At 52.5% G+C, this 20,301-nt stretch overlaps 1 protein-coding gene across 1 annotated transcript in view; it reads right to left on the bottom strand.

Annotated features, from left to right (window-relative positions):
- The window catches only part of LOC145339383 (arf-GAP with Rho-GAP domain, ANK repeat and PH domain-containing protein 1-like), a 68,966-nt gene extending 49,061 nt beyond the window's left edge, over positions 1 to 19,905 (bottom strand). The window contains exons 1-9 of the mRNA XM_080183828.1: positions 19,340 to 19,905; positions 18,518 to 18,717; positions 15,940 to 16,025; positions 14,154 to 14,336; positions 8,670 to 8,844; positions 6,381 to 6,512; positions 5,488 to 5,623; positions 2,745 to 2,847; positions 1,979 to 2,171 (exon numbers count right to left, since the gene is read on the bottom strand). Coding sequence (XP_080039954.1) covers positions 1,979 to 2,171; positions 2,745 to 2,847; positions 5,488 to 5,623; positions 6,381 to 6,512; positions 8,670 to 8,844; positions 14,154 to 14,336; positions 15,940 to 16,025; positions 18,518 to 18,717; positions 19,340 to 19,905 — 1,774 coding nt within the window. The remainder of the gene's footprint in view (positions 1 to 1,978; positions 2,172 to 2,744; positions 2,848 to 5,487; positions 5,624 to 6,380; positions 6,513 to 8,669; positions 8,845 to 14,153; positions 14,337 to 15,939; positions 16,026 to 18,517; positions 18,718 to 19,339) is intronic.
- Positions 19,906 to 20,301: the final 396 nt, after the last annotated feature.

Raw genomic sequence — 20,301 nt, 5'->3', positions numbered from 1 at the left:
ATACCGGAGATGAGGGGGTTGGACTATGAGGAGAGACTGAATAGACTGGGTCTGTACTTGTTGGAGTTTAGAAGGATGAGGGGGGGATCTTATAGAGACGTATAAGATAATGAAAGGGATGGATAGGGTAGAGGTAGAGAGATTCTTCCCACTTAGAAAGGATAGCAGGACTAGAGGGCACAGCCTCAAGATAAGCGGGGGGCAGTTTAGATCGGAGTTGAGGAGGAACTTCTTCACTCAAAGGGTGGTGAATCTCTGGAATTCTCTGCCCGTTGAAGTGGTGGAGGCTGCCTCGCTAAATATATTTAAGTCACGGGTAGATAGGTTTCTGATAGACAAGGGAATTAAGGGTTATGGGGAGAAAGTGGGAAAGTGGAACTGATCCACTTCAGATCAGCCATGATCTTATTGAATGGCGGGGCAGACTCGAAGGGCTAGATGGCCTACTCCTGCTCCTATTTCTTATGTTCTTATGATGGGCCGAATGGCCTCCTTCTGCACTGTAGGGATTCTATGCTTTCTCTTATCCTTGTGTGGGATGTGGGAGTCGCTGGCAGGGCCAGCATTTATGGTCCAATCCTAATTGCCCCTTGAACTGAGTGTCTCACTTGGTCATTTCAGAGGGCAGTTGAGAATCAGCCACATTGCTGTGGGACTGGAGTCACATGTAGGCCAGACTGGGTAAGGACAGCAGATTTCCTTCCCTAAAGGGACATTAGAACAAAGAGAACAAAGAAAATTACAGCACAGGAACAGGCCCTTCGGCCCTCCAAGCCTGCACCGACCCTGCTGTCCCGACTGAACTAAAACCCCCTACCCTTCCGGGGACCATATCCCTCTATTCCCATCCCATTCATGGATTTGTCCAGACGCCCCCTAAAACTCACTACCGTACCTGACAGCGAGTTCCAGGCACCCACCACCCTCTGTCTAAAAAACCTGCCTCGTACATCTCCTTTAAACCTTGCCCCTCGCACCTTAAACCTGCGCCCCCGAGTAATTGACTCTTCCATCCTGGGGAAAAGCCCCTGACTATCCAGTCTGTCCGCGCTTCTCATCATCTTGTAGACTTCGCCCCTCGTCCTCCGCCATTCCAGAGCGGACAGTGAACGAGATGGGTTTTCCAACAATTGGTGATAGTTTGATAGTCACCGTCACCGAGACTAGCTTTATATTCCAGATTTTAATAACTGAATTGAAATTCCTTGTTGGGATTTGAACCCCTGTCCCTGGGGAATTTTCCTGGGCCTCTGGATTACTGGTCCAGTGACACCATCTCCCCGTAGAGGTTGAAACACGAGTTTAAGATTAGACTTACGCCAATGAGGAGCGATATCGGGAAACACAAAACTGCCCAGGGAGAGGGAGTGATTGGGCAAGTGGCCGTCTGCTCGGTGCTATTTGTTGGATCTTGCTGTGCGCACACCAGGCGCCACGTTTCCTCCATTACAAGGGCTGCACCGTGGTCAGCACTGCCGCCTCACAGCGCCGGGGACCCGGGTTCGATTCCCGGTTTGGGTCACTGTCCGTGCGGAGTCTGCACATTCTCCCCGTGTCTGCGTGGGTTTCCTCCGGGTGCTCCTGTTTCCTCCCACAGTCTGAAAGACGTGCTGGTTAGGGTGCATCGGCCGTGCTAAATTCTCCCTCAGTGTAACCCCGAACAGGCGCCGGAGTGTGGCGACTAGGGGATTTTCACAGTAACTTCATTGCAGTGTTAATGTCAGCCTACTTGTGACACCGATAAATGAACAAACAAACAGTAACAAGGCTTCATGGGGAAACTCACTGACTGTAAAAGGGATTGGGAATGCCTGAGGTTGTGAAAGGTCCGACAGAAATATAAGTTCCTTCTCTGACTCCTCGGAATTCCCAATACCGGCAGCAGGGAGGAGGCATGGGGTGAGGCAGGGGTTTAGGGATTGAGGAGGTGGATGGAGGAGGGGTGAGCACACGGTGAAATAGGAAGACTCTCCCTTACACAACTCCTGAAGCTTCCGGAGGTTAATGGTCTCCTCCTTGTCCGAATCCTGGAACCAGGCGTAAAGCGTGGAGCCGACCAGCGCGAACCAGCCCACCCTGGTCTGCTCCAGGTTCAACCCATCCTTGTACTGCAGGCGCCCAATACGCTCAAACTCATGGTTCATCAGATCGATCCCAGCCGGGAGGAACGACTGCGGGGGAGAGGAGGAGGGTGTCACCGTTAGATCACCAAAAACCCACGGCAACCAAGAACAACGCCACCCAAAAGGTCCGTACGCAGCTGGGGGAGGGGGAGAGGGAGGGGGAAGAGGAGAGCGGGCGGGAGGAGAGACAGATGGGAAAGGGAGGAGAGTGGAGGGGAGGGAGGGGAGGGAAGGGAGAGAGAGAGGAGGGGAGGGAAGGGAGAGAGAGAGGAGGGGAGGGAAGGAGGGAGAGAGAGAGAAGGGGAGGGAAGGAGGAAGAGAGAGAGAGGGGGAGGGGAGGGAGGTGAGGGGGAAGGAGAGAGGGAGGGGGCTGGAGGGAGAGGGAGGGGAGGGGATATGGGGAGGGAAGGAGGGGGAAGAGGAGGGAAGGAAGGAGGGGAGGGAAATGGAAAGTGTTCTGTTGCTGATAGCTCATCACTGAGCCCTATTGTAAATTATGTGCCTGTGGATATATGTGGACAGTGTGTGTGCGGGTGTGTGTGTGTTTGTGTGTGTGTGTGTGTGTGTGTGTCTATGTATGTGTGTATGCTTCCATCCCAGTAATGTTACTCAGGGCGTTACCTTGGCGATCGATTTGACCCACTCCTTATTGGACTGTGCGCTGTCTGTCCCAAACATAAAGAGCCGCTCGGAATCAGTGAACACCTCAAACGTGTGCTCAAACCTGAGGACAAAATGGATTGACATCAGCCTGTGAGAAAATACTGATAGAACAAAGACACAGATTGAAGAGCAGGGTAACTCCCTGGGTAAGGAAGCACTCTGAGCACCAGCACATTCTGATACTCCAGTCAGTATTCCTGACGTACACTGGGATTAACACCCTCATTAGACAGAATCACCAGCTGTCCAAAACTCTCTGAGTTGGTGCTGGACATCATTGCTATCAAAGGGTTGTGAACCTATGGAATTCCCTGCCCAGTGAAGCAGTTGAGGCTCCCTCATTGAATGTTTTTAAGGCAAGGATAGATAAATTTTTGAACAGTAAAGGAATTAAGGGTTATGGTGAGTGGGTGGGTAAGTGGAGCTGAGTCCACAAAAAGATCAGCCATGATCTTATTGAATGGCGAAGCAGGCTCGAGGGACCAGATGGCCAACTCCTGCTCCTAGTTCTTATGTTCTTATGATTTTATTTGGCCCACTGAGTCTGCAGTAACCCTCCAAAGGTTAGTCCCAGTGCCATCAGCCCCCACCCTAACCCTGTAACCCCATGCATTTAGCATAGCCCATCCACTTAACCCACACACCTTTGGACACTAAGAGGCAATTTAGCATGGCCAATTCCCCTAATCTACATATCAGAAGTTTCCTCATTACTTTCTCCATGGTAACACCTCAGCCAATCAGAGTAGTTCTCCCAACCAATCACTGTTGTCATAGTTTGAAATTTGGCATTCTTGAATTTGTCCTGATGAGTGTAAGAGAAAAAGTTTCGACAACATGTCAGTTGTCATCTTTCAGTGACATCATCTTATTGTAGTCTTTTGGAGTGGAATCATAGGAGGATGCAACATTTCTTTTACAGATACACCATAGAAAACATTCTGAGAAAATGCTGGAAAATCTCAGCAGGTCTGGCGGACGACTCTTTGTCAAACCCTCTGATAGACACCAAAGACATCTGGACTCGTAACGTCAGCTCTTTTCTCTCCTGACAGATGCTGCCGGACCTGCTGAGATTTTCCAGCGTCTTCTCTTCTGCTTTCAAATTCCAGCATCCGCAGTCATTTGCTTTTATAGAAAGCTTTCTTTCTGGTTGTATCACAGCTTAGTATGGGCTCCTGCTCTGCCCAGGAAACTACAAAAAGTGATGAATGTAGCCCAGTCCATCAGGCAAACCAGCCTCCCATCCATTGACTCTGTCTACACTTCCCGCTGCCTTGGCAAAGCAGTCAGAATAAAGAACGATACAGCACAGGAAACAGGCCCTTCGGCCCTCCAAGCCTGTGCCACTCATTGGTCCAACTAGACCATTCGTTTGTATCCATCCATTCCCGTAATTAAGGACCCCACACACCCCGGACATTCTCTCTTCCACCTTCTTCCACTGGGAAAAAAAATACAAAAGTCTGAGGTCACGTACCAACCGACTCAAGAACAGCTTCTTCCCTGCTGCCGTCAGACTTTTGAATGGACCTACCTCGCATTAAGTTGATCTTTCTCTACACCCTCACTATGACTGTAACACTACATTCTGCACCCTCTCCTTTCCTTCTCTATGAACGGTATGCTTTGTCTGTATAGCGCGCAAGAAACAATACTTTTCACTGTATCCCAATACATGTGACAATAATAAATCAAATCAAATTTGGTTAACTAAAGCAAAGTTGTTATCACTGTTTTCTGTTACAGATAAATATTTACATCTGCCATGCTTCCAATTGAGGTTAGACATGCTAACATCATTCTATAAGGAAGGTAAGCATTGCAGGTACAGCAGGCGGTAAAGAAGGTAAATGGTATGTTGGCCTTTCATTGTGAGAGGTTTGGAGAACGGGAGCAGGGATGTGTTGTTACAATTATACAGGGGCCTTGGTGAGGACACACCGAGGGTATTGTGTACAGTTTTGGTCTCCTTTTCTGAGGAAGGATGTTCTTGCTCTCCAGGGAGTGCAGTGAAGGTTTACCTGGCTGATTCCGGGGATGGTGGGACTGATGTATGAGGAGAGATTGACCAGGTTAGGATTATTTTCACTGGAGTTCAGATGAATGATGGGGGGATCCCAAAGAGATTTATAAAATTCTAACAGGACTAGACAGGGGAGATGCGGGGAGGATGTTCCCGATGGTGGGGGGAGTCCAGAACCAGGGGTCACAGTCTGAGGATTGGGGGTAGACCATTTAGGACGGAGATGAGGAGACATTTCTTCACCCGGTGAGCCTGTGGAATTCATTCCCACAGGAAGTAGTTGATGCCAAAACATTGAATGTATTCAAGAGGCGGCTGGATATAGCACTTGGGGTGAACGGGATCAAAGGTTACGGAGAGAAAGCAGGATTAGGCTATTGAGTTGGATAATCAGGCATGTTCTTAATGAATGGCGGAGCAGGATCGAGGGGCTGAATGGCCTCCTCCTGTTCCTATCTCCTATGTTTCTGTGTATAAATGCGATGCCCAGGCCCGGGGAAATAATTTTTTATAAAACTGCAAAGTACAGACTTGTTCCCAAGCGTTCCCAACAGGAGAGGTTAGAGGGTGCTGCCCAGGTCAGGGTTCGTCAAACCACGTTCTCCGCGCAATGCTTCACGGCGGCTCAGGAACCGTGGCCTTTCCCACTGAGCCGGCAGCCCCGTCACCACCTACCCGTGCGCCGCGGGGCTGTTGATGCCCAGACACACAACTTCGTTCATCCCGATGGTGCCATTGGGCGTCGAATTCCGGTCACTTTCGTAGTAACTGAGCACTCCGTTATCCAGGACACACCACCGCTTACTGAACTCTGTCGGAATGGCAAGAAGGAACAGAGTGAGCTGTAACCCCCCCCGCAGTTAGCTGTACCCCCCCCCACAGTTAGCTGTACCCCCCCTGCAGTTAGCTGTACCCCCCCTGCAGTTAGCTGTACCCCCCCTGCAGTGAGCTGTAACCCCCCCCGCAGTTAGCTGTACCCCCCCCTGCAGTTAGCTGTACCCCCCCCGCAGTTAGCTGTACCCCCCCCGCAGTTAGCTGTACCCCCCCCGCAGTTAGCTGTAACCCCCCCCGCAGTTAGCTGTACCCCCCCCCGCAGTTAGCTGTACCCCCCCCTGCAGTTAGCTGTACCCCCCCCTGCAGTTAGCTGTACGTGAAAAACTAGCAACATTCGGTTTCCATTCAAAGGGATCTGACTCAAGAGGGGAAGTTCTATCCAAACCCCTTTCCAAGAGGGACTCTCTCCATCCAAACCCTTTTACTCGGGGAATTCTCTCCACCCAGGACCCCTATCCAAGAGGATTCTCTCTATCCAAACCCTTTTCCAAGAGGGATTCTCTCCATCCAAACCCTTTTCCAAGAGGGCTTCTCTCTATCCAAACCCTTTTCCAAGAGGGATTCTCTCCATCCAAACCCTTTTCCAAGAGGGATTCTCTCTATCCAAACCCTTTTCCAAGAGGGCTTCTCTCCATCCAAACCCCTTTCTGAGAGAGACTCTCTCCATCCAAACCCCTTTCCAAGAGGATTCCTCCAATCGGAAGTCCATGTAATGAACGAATCCCGTGCCTTACCTTCTTTGGACTTCTTCTCAGTGATGGGTTTGCCCATGGATGCGGTTTTGTAGAGGAAGCCATTGTGAGTGATGGACTGAGGGGCCACGTAATACTGCTTGTCGAAGTAGCCGAGGTCCAAACGCGGTGTCTCTACAACGCAACCCGAGAAGGGACAAGGCATCAGTGTCACAGCCCGAGCCACCTCAACACATCCCGCAGTGCTTTGCGAACACAGTGCGGCCACAGGCACAACACAAGGGACACAGCAGGCAACATAAGCACAGCAAGATCCCACAAACAGCATGCCCTTTCGAGTGCCCCGGTTGAATCTGCCTCCACCGCTCTCTCAGGCAGACCATAGAATTCTAACAGTGCAGAAAGAGGCCATTCGGTCCATCGCGTCTTCACTGGCTCTCTGAAAGAGCATCTTACCCACGCCCACTTGTTATAAAATCTGGACCCTCGTGATCCTTTCACCCAATGGGAACGATTTCTCCCTCAGGATTGTGAAGATCTCTACCAAATCTCCTCACGCCTCCTTCTCCCTGGAACCATTCTCCTGAATCTTTGCTGAATGCTGTCCAGCACCTTCACAACCTTCCTATGGTGCAGCACCCAGAACGGGGCAAATACCCCAGCTCAGGATGAGTTAGTGTCTTCTACAAGATCCACAAAAACCTCCAAGAGGACGTAACGACTTGTGGCAATTTATAAACTTAAAACCAGGGCGGTAGCATAGCACGGCATGGTGGCACACTGCTGCCTCACAGCACCAAGGACCTGGGTTCGATTCCCGGCTTGGGTCACTGTGCAGATTCTGCATGCTCTCCCCGTGAACTACGAGGAGAGGCTGAATAAACTAGGCTTGTACTCGTTAGAGTTTAGAAGAATGAGGAGAGATCTCATTGAGACGTATAAGATGTTGAATGGGATGGATAGGATAGAGGTGGAGAGACTCTTCCCGCTCAGAAAGGACAGTAGGACTAGGGGGCACAGCCTCAAGATAAAGGGGGGGCGGTTTAGAACGGAGTTGAGGAGGAACTTCTTCACTCAAAGGGTGGCGAATCTCTGGAATTCTCTGCCCGTTGAAGTGGTGGAGGCTGCCTCGCTAAATATTTTTAAGACGCGGGTTGATGGGTTTTTGATAAGAGAGGGGATTAAGGGTTATGGGGAGAGGGCGGGAATGTGGAACTGAGACACGACAGATCAGCCATGAACTTATTGAATGGCGGGGCAGGCTCGAAGGGCTAGATGGCCTACTCCTGCTCCTATTTCTTATGTTCTTACGTCTGCGTGGGTTTCCTCCGGGTGCTCCAGTTTCCTCCCACAGTCTGAAAGACGTGCTGGTTAGGGTGCAGTGGCCGTGCTAAATTCTCCCTCAGTGTAACCGACCAGGAACCGGAGTGTGGCGGCTAGGGGATTTTCACAGTAACTTCATTGCAGTGTTAATGTAAACCTATCTGCGACACTAATAAATGAACTTAATATACACACACACGCAGTGTCAATTTAAGCCGACATGTGACATTAATTTAAATTTAAAACTTAAATGTAACAGGCTAGTCCTCAGAGAATAATGGCCATTCAGCCCATCCTACCTCTCCTGGCTCTTTGAAACACGTGTCCAATTAGCCGCACTTCCTCCTGCCCTTTCCCCAGAGCACTCCGGCCATCCCCGTTCAACTCTCTCTCCAATTCCTTTTTGGAAGTTATTGAATCTGCTTCCGCTGCCCCTTCCTGATCACTGGGTAAAAACAAAATCTCATCTCCCCCCCCCCCTTTACCAATTACCTTCCGATTAGCCCCAGTAAGGTTCAATTATATTAATCACGTACCTGGTTAGTAAACACCTTTGCACATTTCTGATCTCCATATTATAAACACTGCAAACGGGGCAGAAAGATTTACAATGGGGTGGCACAGTGGGTTAGCACTGCTGCCTCACAGCGCCAGGGAACGGGGTTCGATTCCCGGCTTGGGTCACTGTCTGTGTGGACTCCGCACATTCTCCCCGTGTCTGCGTGGGTTTCCTCTGGTTTCCTCCCGCAGTCCAAAGATATGTGAATTAGGTGGATTGGTCATGCTAAATTGACCCTTTAGTGTCAGGGGGATTTACAGGGTTAGTTACTGGGGTAGGACCTAGGTGGGATTGTTGTCAGTGCAGACTTGATGGGCCGAATGGTCTCCTTCTGCACAGTAGGGACCCTGTGGTTCTCTGAAGGCTGATCTCAGAACGGGGAGGTGGAGAGAGAGATTGACAAGGCAGGGTACAGTGACCTGCTGGAGGTGAGGAGGTTTCGGGCTCACCTGAGTTCTTATTTTGGATGAGGAACTCCAGCTGGAGGTTCTGCCCCGCCTGCTGGGCCAGGTCAACAGGAAACGGGAGATCGGGGTCCCCTGAGTAACAGCTGACATCCGCCCCACAGAATACCAGAGACATGGTCTCCTCGAGATCACTGGTGACCACGGCCGCACACAATGCCTGGGGGGAGAAAAAAAACAGCACAGCCCCATCAGGACAAAGCTTCAAACAAATTCCCACCTCCCCAATCTCCACCATCACACAGCAAACCAACAACACAATACACTTCCCAACTCCGACTGGACAACACCCCCAGGGGTCATCCCATGTTGCTTCACCAACCATTACCTTGCAAACTGAGTTTATGTCTTTATCTGCCCCGTTTGTGAAGACAACCCTCCTTACCCGATGAAGGGGCAGCGCTCCGAAAGCTAGTGGAACCCAAATAAACCTGTTGGGCTTTAACCTGGTGTTGAGAGACTTCTTCAGCACTGAAGGGACTCTATGAATCTTTGGAGAAGGGTCCTGGAATGTTTTATCCAAGAATTAGCAGCAGGAGTAGGCCACGGATGGGGGTCTCTGGGGTGGCACAGCAGCACAGTGGTTACCCCAGTCCATTGCTGGCATCTCCACCTCGAGTCTGTACCAGGCAGCCTTTGCTTCCTACTTTGAGCTCAATGCCTTAAAGCCTAATTCCTTAGTCCCCATCTCAACCCCACTGCCAACGAGCTGAGCAGAAGGATTGTGGAAGGGAACATTCATCTTACACACTGGGGGAAGGAAAGGGGAAATGAGGGCTTTGAGTTTTTTAGAAACAGGAAATTATATTGTAATATTTACACAAAAGAAAAATTATTGGATTCTATTTTTGAAGAAAGTTATTTCCTCAATTGTTTCTCCAAAGTATAAAAGTTACTTGCCAAACATTCGGCCAATGAGCACTCAGCACTCTGCCAATTCCCGGCTCCCCTGTCTCCTTCTCGCCCTCCGGGTGTTCCCAGAATATCCCAACTTCCCCACATTTCCCTGCAGTCTTCCCGACTATCCTCAGCATTGTCTCTCATTCGCCCTCTTTCCCGGGGCGCCAGGGAGAAATATTTGCTCAATTCTCAAAACCCAATTCTGGGAGAGGGAAGGAAAGAGTTCAAATCTTGTGTTTCTCGGGTGTGTGTGTGTGAGATTGTGAGCATGTGCGTCAGATTGTGTGTGTGAGATGGAGAGTGTGTGTGTGTGAGATTGTGAGTGTGTGTGTGAGATTGTGAGTGTGTGTGTGAGATTGAGTGTGTGTGTGTGAGATTGTGAGTGTGTGTGTGAGATTGAGTGTGTGTGTGTGAGATTGAGAGTGTGTGTGTGAGATTGAGAGTGTGTGTGTGAGATTGTGAGTGTGTGTGTGAGATTGAGTGTGTGTGTGTGAGATTGAGAGTGTGTGTGTGAGATTGAGAGTGTGTGTGTGTGAGATTGTGAGTGTGTGTGTGAGATTGAGAGTGTGTGTGTGAGATTGAGAGTGTGTGTGTGAGATTGAGAGTGTGTGTGTGTGAGATTGTGAGTGTGTGTGTGAGATTGAGAGTGTGTGTGTGAGATTGAGAGTGTGTGTGTGAGATTGAGAGTGTGTGTGTGAGATTGAGAGTGTGTGTGTGAGATTGAGAGTGTGTGTGTGAGATTGAGAGTGTGTGTGTGAGATTGAGAGTGTGTGTGTGAGATTGAGTGTGTGTGTGTGAGATTGAGAGTGTGTGTGTGAGATTGAGAGTGTGTGTGTGAGATTGAGAGTGTGTGTGTGAGATTGAGAGTGTGTGTGTGAGATTGAGAGTGTGTGTGTGAGATTGAGAGTGTGTGTGTGAGATTGTGAGTGTGTGTGTGAGATTGTGAGTGTGTGTGTGAGATTGTGAGTGTGTGTGTGAGATTGAGTGTGTGTGTGTGTGTGTGTGTGTGTGTGTGTGTGTGTGAGTGAGATTGAGTGTGTCATTGAGTGTGTGTGTGTATGTGTGTGTGTGTGTGTGTGTGTGTCTCCCAAGGTCGGCCAAACATCTCAAAGCGCTTTGTCACCAAGGAAGGGCTTTTTGACGTGTCATTGTAATGGCAGAGACGTGGCAGCCAACTTATGCACAGCGAGATTCCACAAACAGCAGTGCAATAACCTCCAGATTACCTGTTGTGATGTTCATGGAGGGATAACTATTGACCCGAACGCCAGGGAAAATTCCTTTGCTCTTCTGAATGCAGATTTAGGGTGGCACAGTGGTTAGCACTGCTGCCTCACAGCGCCAGGGATCCGGTTTAAATTCCCGGCTTGGGTCACTGTCTGTGTGGAGATTGCACATTCTCCCCATGTTTGCGTGGGTTTCCTCCGGGTGCTCCGGTTTCCTCCTACTGAGCGAAAGGCATGCTGGTTCGATGGATTAGAGGGGTAAACACTTGAGGTCACAGGGATGGTGCCTCGATAAGATGCTCTGTCGGAGAGCCAGTGCAGACTTGATGGGCCGAACGGCCTTCTTCAGCACTGAAGGGATTCTATGAATCTATGGAAAAGTGTCCAAGAATTAGGAGCAGGAGTAGGCCTCTGCTGGAGCTCTCTGGGGTAGCACAGTGGTTAGCACCGCTGCCTCACACTGCCAGGGACCCGGGTTCAATTCCCAGCTCGGGTCACTGTCTGTGTGGAGGTTGCACATTCTCCTCATCTCTGCGTGGGTTTCCTCCCACAGTCCGAAAGTGTGCCGGTTAGCTGGATTGGCTACGCTAAACTGTCCCTTAGTGTCAGGGGGAGTGGTTAAAGACGCGAGGTTACGGGGACAGGATGGGATTGTTCTCGGCGCAGGCTCGATGGGCTGAATGGCCTCCTCCTGCACTGTAGGATTTTATGATGACTCATGAGCAGAGTCTTTGAATATTGTTAAGACAGAGCTCGATGGATTTTTCATTAACGAGGGAGGGACAAGTTATCGAGGGGGAATGTGGGGTTAAGGTTACAATCTCGAGTCTGTTTCCCTGTTCAATAAGACCATGGCTGACCTGACTGGAACTTTAACCCCACATTCCTGCCGGCTCCCCCCCCCCCCCCGATAACCTTTCCCTCCCTCGTTAATGGAAAATCCATCGAGCTCTGTCTTAACAACATTCAAAGACTCTGCTCCCACTGCCTTTTGGAGGGAGGAGGTTCTAAAAATCTACAACCCTCCTGAACATGTCTCCCTATCTCCGTCTCAAACGAGTGACCCCATTTTCAACAGTGACCCCTCCTTTCAGATTCTCCCGCCACAGGAACCATCCTCTCCGCCGATCCACACCCCTCAGGACCACAACGGTGCGGATCGAGCCACCTCTCAGACAAGCAGAAGGAGGCCATTCAGCCCCTCCAACCTTCTGCCCTCCTAAATGGAGGTGCAGGTGCAGCAGGTGGTCAGGAAGGCGAATGGGATGCTGGCCTTCATAGCGAGGGGGATTGAATATAAAAGTAGGGAGGTCTTGCTGCAGCTGTATAGGGCATTGGTGAGGCTGCAGCTGGAGTACTGTGTGCAGTTTTGGGCGCCGCACCTGCGCAAAGATATTTTGGCCTTGGAGGGAGTGCAGAGGAGGTTTACTAGGCTGATACCGGAGTTGAGGGGGTTGAGCTATGAGGAGAGGCTGAATAAACTGGGCTTGTACTCGTTAGAGTTTAGAAGAATGAGGGGAGATCTCATTGAGACGTATAAGATGATGAATGGGATGGATAGGATAGAGGTGGAGAGACTCTTCCCGCTCAAAAAAGACAGTAGGACTAGGGGGCACAGCCTCAAGATAAAGGGGAGGCGGTTTAGAACGGAGTTGAGGAGGAACTTCTTCACTCAAAGGGTGGTGAATCTCTGGAATTCTCTGCCCGTTGAAGTGGTGGAGGCTGCCTCGCTAAATATTTTTAAGAAGCGGGTTGATGGGTTTTTGATAAGAGAGGGGATTAAGGGTTATGGGGAGAGGGCGGGAAAGTGGAACTGAGCCACGACAGATCAGCCATGATCTTATTGAATGGCGGGGCAGGCTCGAAGGGCTAGATGGCCTACTCCTGCTCCTATTTCTTATGTTCTTAAATGCTGCAACTTTATAAGACCCTTGTCAGACCCCACTTGGAGTACGGTGCTCAGTTCTGGTTGCCTCACTACAGGAAGGATGTGGAAGCTATTGAGAGGATGCAGAGGAGATTTACAAGGATGTTGCCTGGATTGGGAGGCATGCCTTATGAGGATAGGTTGAGGGAGCTGGGACTCTTCTCCCTGGAGAGACGAAGGTTGAAAGGCGACCTGATAGAGGTTTATAAAATGTTGAGAGGTATAGATAGGGTGGATTCTCGGAGGTTATTTCCCAGGGCTGAAATGGTCACTATGAGAGGACACAGGTTTAAGGTGCTGGGGAGCAGGTACAGAGGAGATGTCAGGGGTAAGTTTTTCACTCAGAGGGTGGTGAGTGAGTGGAATCGGCTGCCGTCGGTGGTGGTGGAGGCGAACTCGCTGGAGTTAAAAGACTTCTGGATGAGTATATGGGATCTAATGGCATTGGGAGTTACAGATAGTTCTATGGCCTGGTAGATATAGATGTGATCGGCGCAACTTGTGGGCCGAAGGGCCTGTTTGTGCTGTAGTGTTCTATGTTCTAAACTCCACTCGTTGATAGGTTGAGATGAAGAGGGGGGTGTGAGGAGCCCCGTGTGGACCAGAAACCCCAGCACAGAACAGAAGGGCTGAATGGCCCAGTGCTGTGCTCCACAGTCTGGCTCAGAAACCTCACACACCAACTCCCAGCAGCTGGGAGGAGGGAGATGACCTTTGGCTGAAAACAAAAAGAGGAAATGAAGTGAAGAAATAAGATTTTTATTATTCTTTCTCAAAAACGGGAAGTTTCTGATTAACTGCTTAGTGGGAGCATTCATTCTACATTCCGAGAGAAATATCTCCATCGGAGGGTAACAGGAGAAGTCACCAAAGGTGCTATATCAATGCAATTAAGTTTATTCCTTTACTTCAGACAGTGCGGCACTCCCTCAGCACTGACCCTCTGACAGTGCGGCACTCCCTCAGCACTGACCCTCTGACAGTGCGGCGCTCCCTCAGCACTGACCCTCTGACAGTGCGGCGCTCCCTCAGCACTGACCCTCTGACAGTGCGGCACTCCCTCAGCACTGACCCTCTGACAGTGCGGCACTCCCTCAGCACTGACCCTCTGACAGTGCGGCACTCCCTCAGCACTGACCCTCTGACACAGTTATGGGGCAAGAGTGGGGGAAGGGGACTCATCGGATTACTCTACATAGGGACAACATGAACATGGTGGGCTGAATGGCCATCAACCAACTAAATTGGATCCACAACCAACCCTGACCCTGAAGATTTCCATCACTAATGCTGAGGCAGGGGGATAGCTGGGGGCTCCCAGGACACCCATGACCCTGTGACCCTGTCCCTAAGCTGGAATGGCTATCCGGAGTTTCCCTTTCCGTTATCTCTGGAATGTCGTCTCCCCTCCATTACCTTGTTGAGCTCCTCCTGGTTGCCGAACAGTAGGTGATATTTGCGGTATTTCCCCTCCCGGAACTTGGCGCTGATGAAGCGTTTGCGCTCCTGGCTGCTGCTGGCTTCATTGATGGCCTCACTCGGGGGGACATTGGCTGCCCAGAACTGATTGGCTTTGCGGTTACTGATGCACTGGAACATCTGGAAGGAGAGAGAGAGAGAGATCGGCATAGAGCCAACCCCAAACAACAACCCAGCTAAATCCCCTCCCCGCTGCCCCAAAGCCCCCTCCCCACATGTGCATGTCCACACACACACACACGAGGGTGGCCTCAACCGGGAACTTGGGTTCACATCACACTATCTGTGACTCCCATGATTTGTCTGGGCTTGCAACATCTCACTGTCCTGTCTGGAGACAACACACATCTCTTGTGTATCAGATATCAGAGGGACGTATTTTATACAGAGGTTGGTGGGGACCTGGAATGCGCTGCCCAGCAGGGTGGTGGAGGCGGACACGCTGGGATCGTTTAAGACTTATCCGGAGAGTCACATGAGCAGACTGGGAATGGAGGGATACAAACGAATGGTCTAGATGGACCAATGAGCAGCGCAGGCTTGGAGGGCCGAAGGGCCTGTTTCCTGTGCTGTACTTTGTTCTTTAACCTGTGCTTAACGCTATCTCCACTCACATTGTCTGCACCTTTAAGACTTGAATAGCTGTAAAGATTCACATTCTAATCAGTATTCTATAAACTGTGTGTGCCTTTATATGCTCTGTTTGTGACCAGAACTCTCCACTCACCTGACAAAGCAGCAGCACTCCGAAAGCTTGTGACGTTTACTACTAAATAAACCTGTTGGAGTTTAACCTGGTGTTGTGAGACTTCTTACTGTGAACACCACTTGTCACAGCCCTCCATTCAGATACGCACCCTTCCACTGCTGCTATTTAATGACTCCAAATACACAGCTTCAACACTGAAAATCACACTGAAGGCAACACACACACACAGATACACCAGACACACACACACAGATACACACAACAGATACGCCAGACACACACACACACGCCAGACACACACACACAGATACACAAACACACACACACACACACATATTCGTGCACAAATACATACACACATACACACCAGACATACACACACAGATACACATACATACACAAATGCGCACACACACACAGACACACACACAGATACGCACACACACTCACACATACATGCACAGATACGCACACACACAGATTCACACATACGTACACAGATACGCGCACACACTCACACATACGTGTACAGATACGCGCACACACAGATTCACACATACGTACACAGATACGCGCACACACTCACACATACGTGTACAGATACGCACACACACAGATTCACACATACGTACACAGATACGCGCACACACTCACACATACGTGTACAGATACGCACACACACAGATTCACACATACGTACACAGATACGCGCACACACAGATACGCGCACACACTCACACATACGTGTACAGATACGCACACACACAGATTCACACATACGTACACAGATACACGCACACACAGACACGCACACACACTTGAAACATGGCACTTTTGACACTCCCTCTCTAACGGCACTGTGGGTGTGCCAACACCTCAGGAACGGCAGTGGCTCAAGGCACCAGTTCAATGCCACCTTCTCAAGGGGCAGTTTAGTGCTGGGTAATAAATATACTGGCCCAGCTTGGCCTGTCACATTACACAAACGGAAGGAAATGTTTGATGTGGAAATACCTGAATCATCCGCTCAGTCCAGACTTTCTTGTCCATCTTCAGGCTCCGTATCTTGGAGATTCCTGGGCCCAGGGCTCGGTGTTCTCCTGCAAAGTTGGAAGATCCTCATTAACAGGTCGCTCCATGTCCGTCCTGACCCCAGAGTCCTCAGCGTGCTGGAGGATCCCGAGAGGGGATCTCACAGAAACTTATAACATTCTAACAGGGTTAGACAGGGGAGATTCAGAAAGAATGTTCCCGATGGTGGGGGAGTCCAGAACTAGGGGTCAGAGTTTGAGGATAAGGGGGTAAACCTTTTAGAACTGAGGTGAGGAGGAATTCTTCACCCAGAGGGTGGGGAATGTGTGGAATTCACTCCCACAGAAAGTAGTTGAGGCCAAAATCTTGTGTGATTTCAAGAAGGAATTAGATATCGCTCTTGGGGTTAAAGGGATCAAGGAGGGAAGGGGGGAATCAGGATATTGAATTTGATGATCAGCCATGATCACGATAAATGGCACAGCAGGCTTGAAGGGCCAAATGGCCTCCTCCTGCTTCTCATTTCCTGTCCCCACTCAATCTTCACACCCTCACATTCTCAAAACTCAGAAACTAGGGAGACACTGTCTTAAAAAATAAGTGGGTTCCCCCTCGAAGACAGGGCTCGGGGAATTTTAGTTTGAAGTTTATTCATTAGTGTCACAAGTAGGCTTACATTAACGCCGCAATGAAGTTACCGGTAAAATGTCCAATCTGCCGTGATCTTACTGAATGGTGGAGCAGGCTCGAGGGGCCGAATCCCTGCTCCGAATTGTGTCTCCCAGCTCTGCTCCTCCCACCAATCAGCAGGCTTCAAAACACTCACCCAGAAAGGGAGGAATTGCATCCTCTACTCGAAAATATCTCAGTACTTCACAGACAGCGAAGTATTGCTGAGGTTTTGTGATGTCAGAAACACAGCAAGATCTCACTAAAGCTCCCCTGGCCTGACTGAAGTTGATTCATTGATCAGAACAACACGGAGAACCTCAAACACTGATAACACTTCAGCAGTTGAAGCATTTTCAGACATTCTGAAGTCACCAAAGGTGCTATATCAATGCAATTCAATTTATTCCTTCACTTCAGACAGTGCGGCGCTCCCTCGGCACTGACCCTCTGACAGTGCGGCGCTCCCTCGGCACTGACCCTCTGACAGTGCGGCACTCCCTCGGCACTGACCCTCTGACAGTGCGGCACTCCCTCGGCACTGACCCTCTGACAGTGCGGCACTCCCTCGGCACTGACCCTCTGACAGTGCGGCACTCCCTCGGCACTGACCCTCTGACAGTGCGGCACTCCCTCGGCACTGACCCTCTGACAGTGCGGCACTCCCTCGGCACTGACCCTCTGACAGTGCGGCACTCCCTCGGCACTGACCCTCTGACAGTGCGGCACTCCCTCGGCACTGACCCTCTGACAGTGCGGCACTCCCTCGGCACTGACCCTCTGACAGTGCGGCACTCCCTCGGCACTGACCCTCTGACAGTGCGGCACTCCCTCGGCACTGACCCTCTGACAGTGCGGCACTCCCTCGGCACTGACCCTCTGACAGTGCGGCACTCCCTCGGCACTGACCCTCTGACAGTGCGGCACTCCCTCGGCACTGACCCTCTGACAGTGCGGCACTCCCTCGGCACTGACCCTCTGACAGTGCGGCACTCCCTCGGCACTGACCCTCTGACAGTGCGGCACTCCCTCGGCACTGACCCTCTGACAGTGCGGCACTCCCTCGGCACTGACCCTCTGACAGTGCGGCACTCCCTCGGCACTGACCCTCTGACAGTGCGGCACTCCCTCGGCACTGACCCTCTGACAGTGCGGCACTCCCTCGGCACTGACCCTCTGACAGTGCGGCACTCCCTCGGCACTGACCCTCTGACAGTGCGGCACTCCCTCGGCACTGACCCTCTGACAGTGCGGCACTCCCTCGGCACTGACCCTCTGACAGTGCGGCACTCCCTCGGCACTGACCCTCTGACAGTGCGGCACTCCCTCGGCACTGACCCTCTGACAGTGCGGCACTCCCTCGGCACTGACCCTCTGACAGTGCGGCACTCCCTCGGCACTGACCCTCTGACAGTGCGGCACTCCCTCGGCACTGACCCTCTGACAGTGCGGCACTCCCTCGGCACTGACCCTCTGACAGTGCGGCACTCCCTCGGCACTGACCCTCTGACAGTGCGGCACTCCCTCGGCACTGACCCTCTGACAGTGCGGCACTCCCTCGGCACTGACCCTCTGACAGTGCGGCACTCCCTCGGCACTGACCCTCTGACAGTGCGGCACTCCCTCGGCACTGACCCTCTGACAGTGCGGCACTCCCTCGGCACTGACCCTCTGACAGTGCGGCACTCCCTCAGGAGCGCTGCCTGGGTTTTTTGCTCCGTGTTTGGGGTGAGACTCAAACCAGATGATACTGATTGTGAGGGGGACGAGAGTTCCCAGCGGGAAGGGTCCCGTGTCCCGGACTGTGACCCGTCTCCCTGCGACTGTAGCCCACCTGAGTCACTGTGTTACAGGGAGCTGTCCCCCCCCCCCACTCCCGGCTGTTCGTTACCTGCACATTTCTTGCAGACCACCAGGCAGAGGTTGATGGAGGCCCACTCGGGCTTGGGGGTCCCGCAGTCGGCACAGTGAGTGTTCGACTCCACCGCCCAGATCCGCTCGGCAACCTCGTAGTTCGACAGGGCTTCGGCTGTGGATTCCCGCAGGGCTTCTACCCACTCCTCTTTCTCACTGTCCGTGTCTGCGACAAAACTGCGGCACAGACAGACAGAGAACCGTTAGCAGAGGTACATTGCTATAGCGCCTTTCACACGGAGAGGGGCTCACGCTGAGCATTGGGAGGGGGAATGGGGTTGGTGGGGTGGGGTGGGGGCTGCTGGGGGAGTAGAGAGGAGGCCACGTTCAGGATGGGGCCGGTGCAGGGGTGGGGAGGGGGCTGCATTGGTGAGGGGCTGTGTGGGGGCATGCAGAGAGGGGCTGTGTGGGGGGGGGGGGGGGGGGGGGGGGGTGTACGTCAGAGCGAGGGTGGGCTTTGGGCGTGGGAGTGCGGGTGCAGAGTCGGCCCGCGTGGGGAGGGGTGTGTGTTCAGGTAAGGGTGGGAGGGTGCGGGGAGGGGCAGAGTGAGGGGTGGGGGAGCCCGCGGTGGGGGGTGGGGGGGTTTTGTACCTGAATGTTTGTACGGCGTGGTGAGGTCGAAACCCCGCCTGTCGGCATCCTTCACCGTCGCGACATTCATTTCCACTGACGTGATCCCGATTCCCAATCTGTAATCCTGCAGTGGGGCGGGGGGTCGGGGTCGGGGTAGGGGTGGGGGTGGGGGTGGGGGTGGGGGTGGGGGGGGTGCAGAGAAACATCACAGAGTGACAGAAATCACATTGTGGGGGTGAGCGAGCCAGGGAGGGGGTGTCCGGGAGCGCGAGCCAGGGAGTGGGGGGTCCGGGAGCGCGAGCCAGGGAGGGGGGTCCGGGGTGCGAGCCAGGGAGGGGGTCCGGGGTGCGAGCCAGGAAGGGGGTCCGGGAGCGCGAGCCAGGGAGGGGGGTCCGGGGTGCGAGCCAGGGAGGGGGGGCCGGGAGCGCGAGCCAGGGAGGGGGTCCGGGGTGCGAGCCAGGGAGGGGGTCCGGGGTGCGAGCCAGGGAAGGGGGTCCGGGAGCGCGAGCCAGGGAGGGGGTCCGGGAGCGCGAGCCAGGGAAGGGGGGTCTGGGACCGCGAGCCAGGGAGGCGGGGTCCGGGAGCCGCGAGCCAGGGGAGGGGGGTCCAGGAGCGCGAGCCAGGGAGGGGGTCCAGGAGCGCGAGCCAGGGGAGGGGGGGTCCGGAGTCTGATGCAGCCTCTAAGATCCAGCCCTCAGAACTCGGGATGTTTTGAAGCTTCGAGTCACAGCGCCTGGATAATTTCAGCGTCTGAGGGGCTTCCACTGTCTGCTCAAACCAGGAGGCAGTCATCACGTGCTAACAACACTGGGCCAGTAATCCAGGGGCCCAGGATAATGTCCCAGGGACAGGGGTTCAAAATCCCACCACGGGAGCTAGTGGAATTTAATTCCAGTTAGACAGAGTCAGTGGGTGGTTCCTTCCTACTTTCACTGCTCAAATGCTTCATCAGTTTTTAGTTGCTTCACCCTATTGAACACTTCCTTTTTCCTTTTGACTAAGTTTACAATCTCCCTGGTCATCCGTGGTTCCTGAATCCTGCCTTTCTATCCAGCTGTGCAGACCTCCCCCACCCCCCCAGCAGTGCAGCGTGCCCCCCCTGGCAGTGCGGCACTCCCACCCCCCCGGCAGTGCGGCACTCCCACCCCCCGGCAGTGCGGCACTCCCACCCCCCTGACAGTGCGGCAC

The sequence above is a fragment of the Carcharhinus amblyrhynchos genome, unplaced genomic scaffold, assembly GCF_965287045.1.
Source record: "Carcharhinus amblyrhynchos unplaced genomic scaffold, sCarAmb.v2.hapA scaffold_436, whole genome shotgun sequence".
Lineage (NCBI taxonomy): Eukaryota > Metazoa > Chordata > Chondrichthyes > Carcharhiniformes > Carcharhinidae > Carcharhinus > Carcharhinus amblyrhynchos.
Note: the sequence above shows the minus strand (reverse complement) of the source record. Positions and strands in the feature narration are given on the sequence as shown.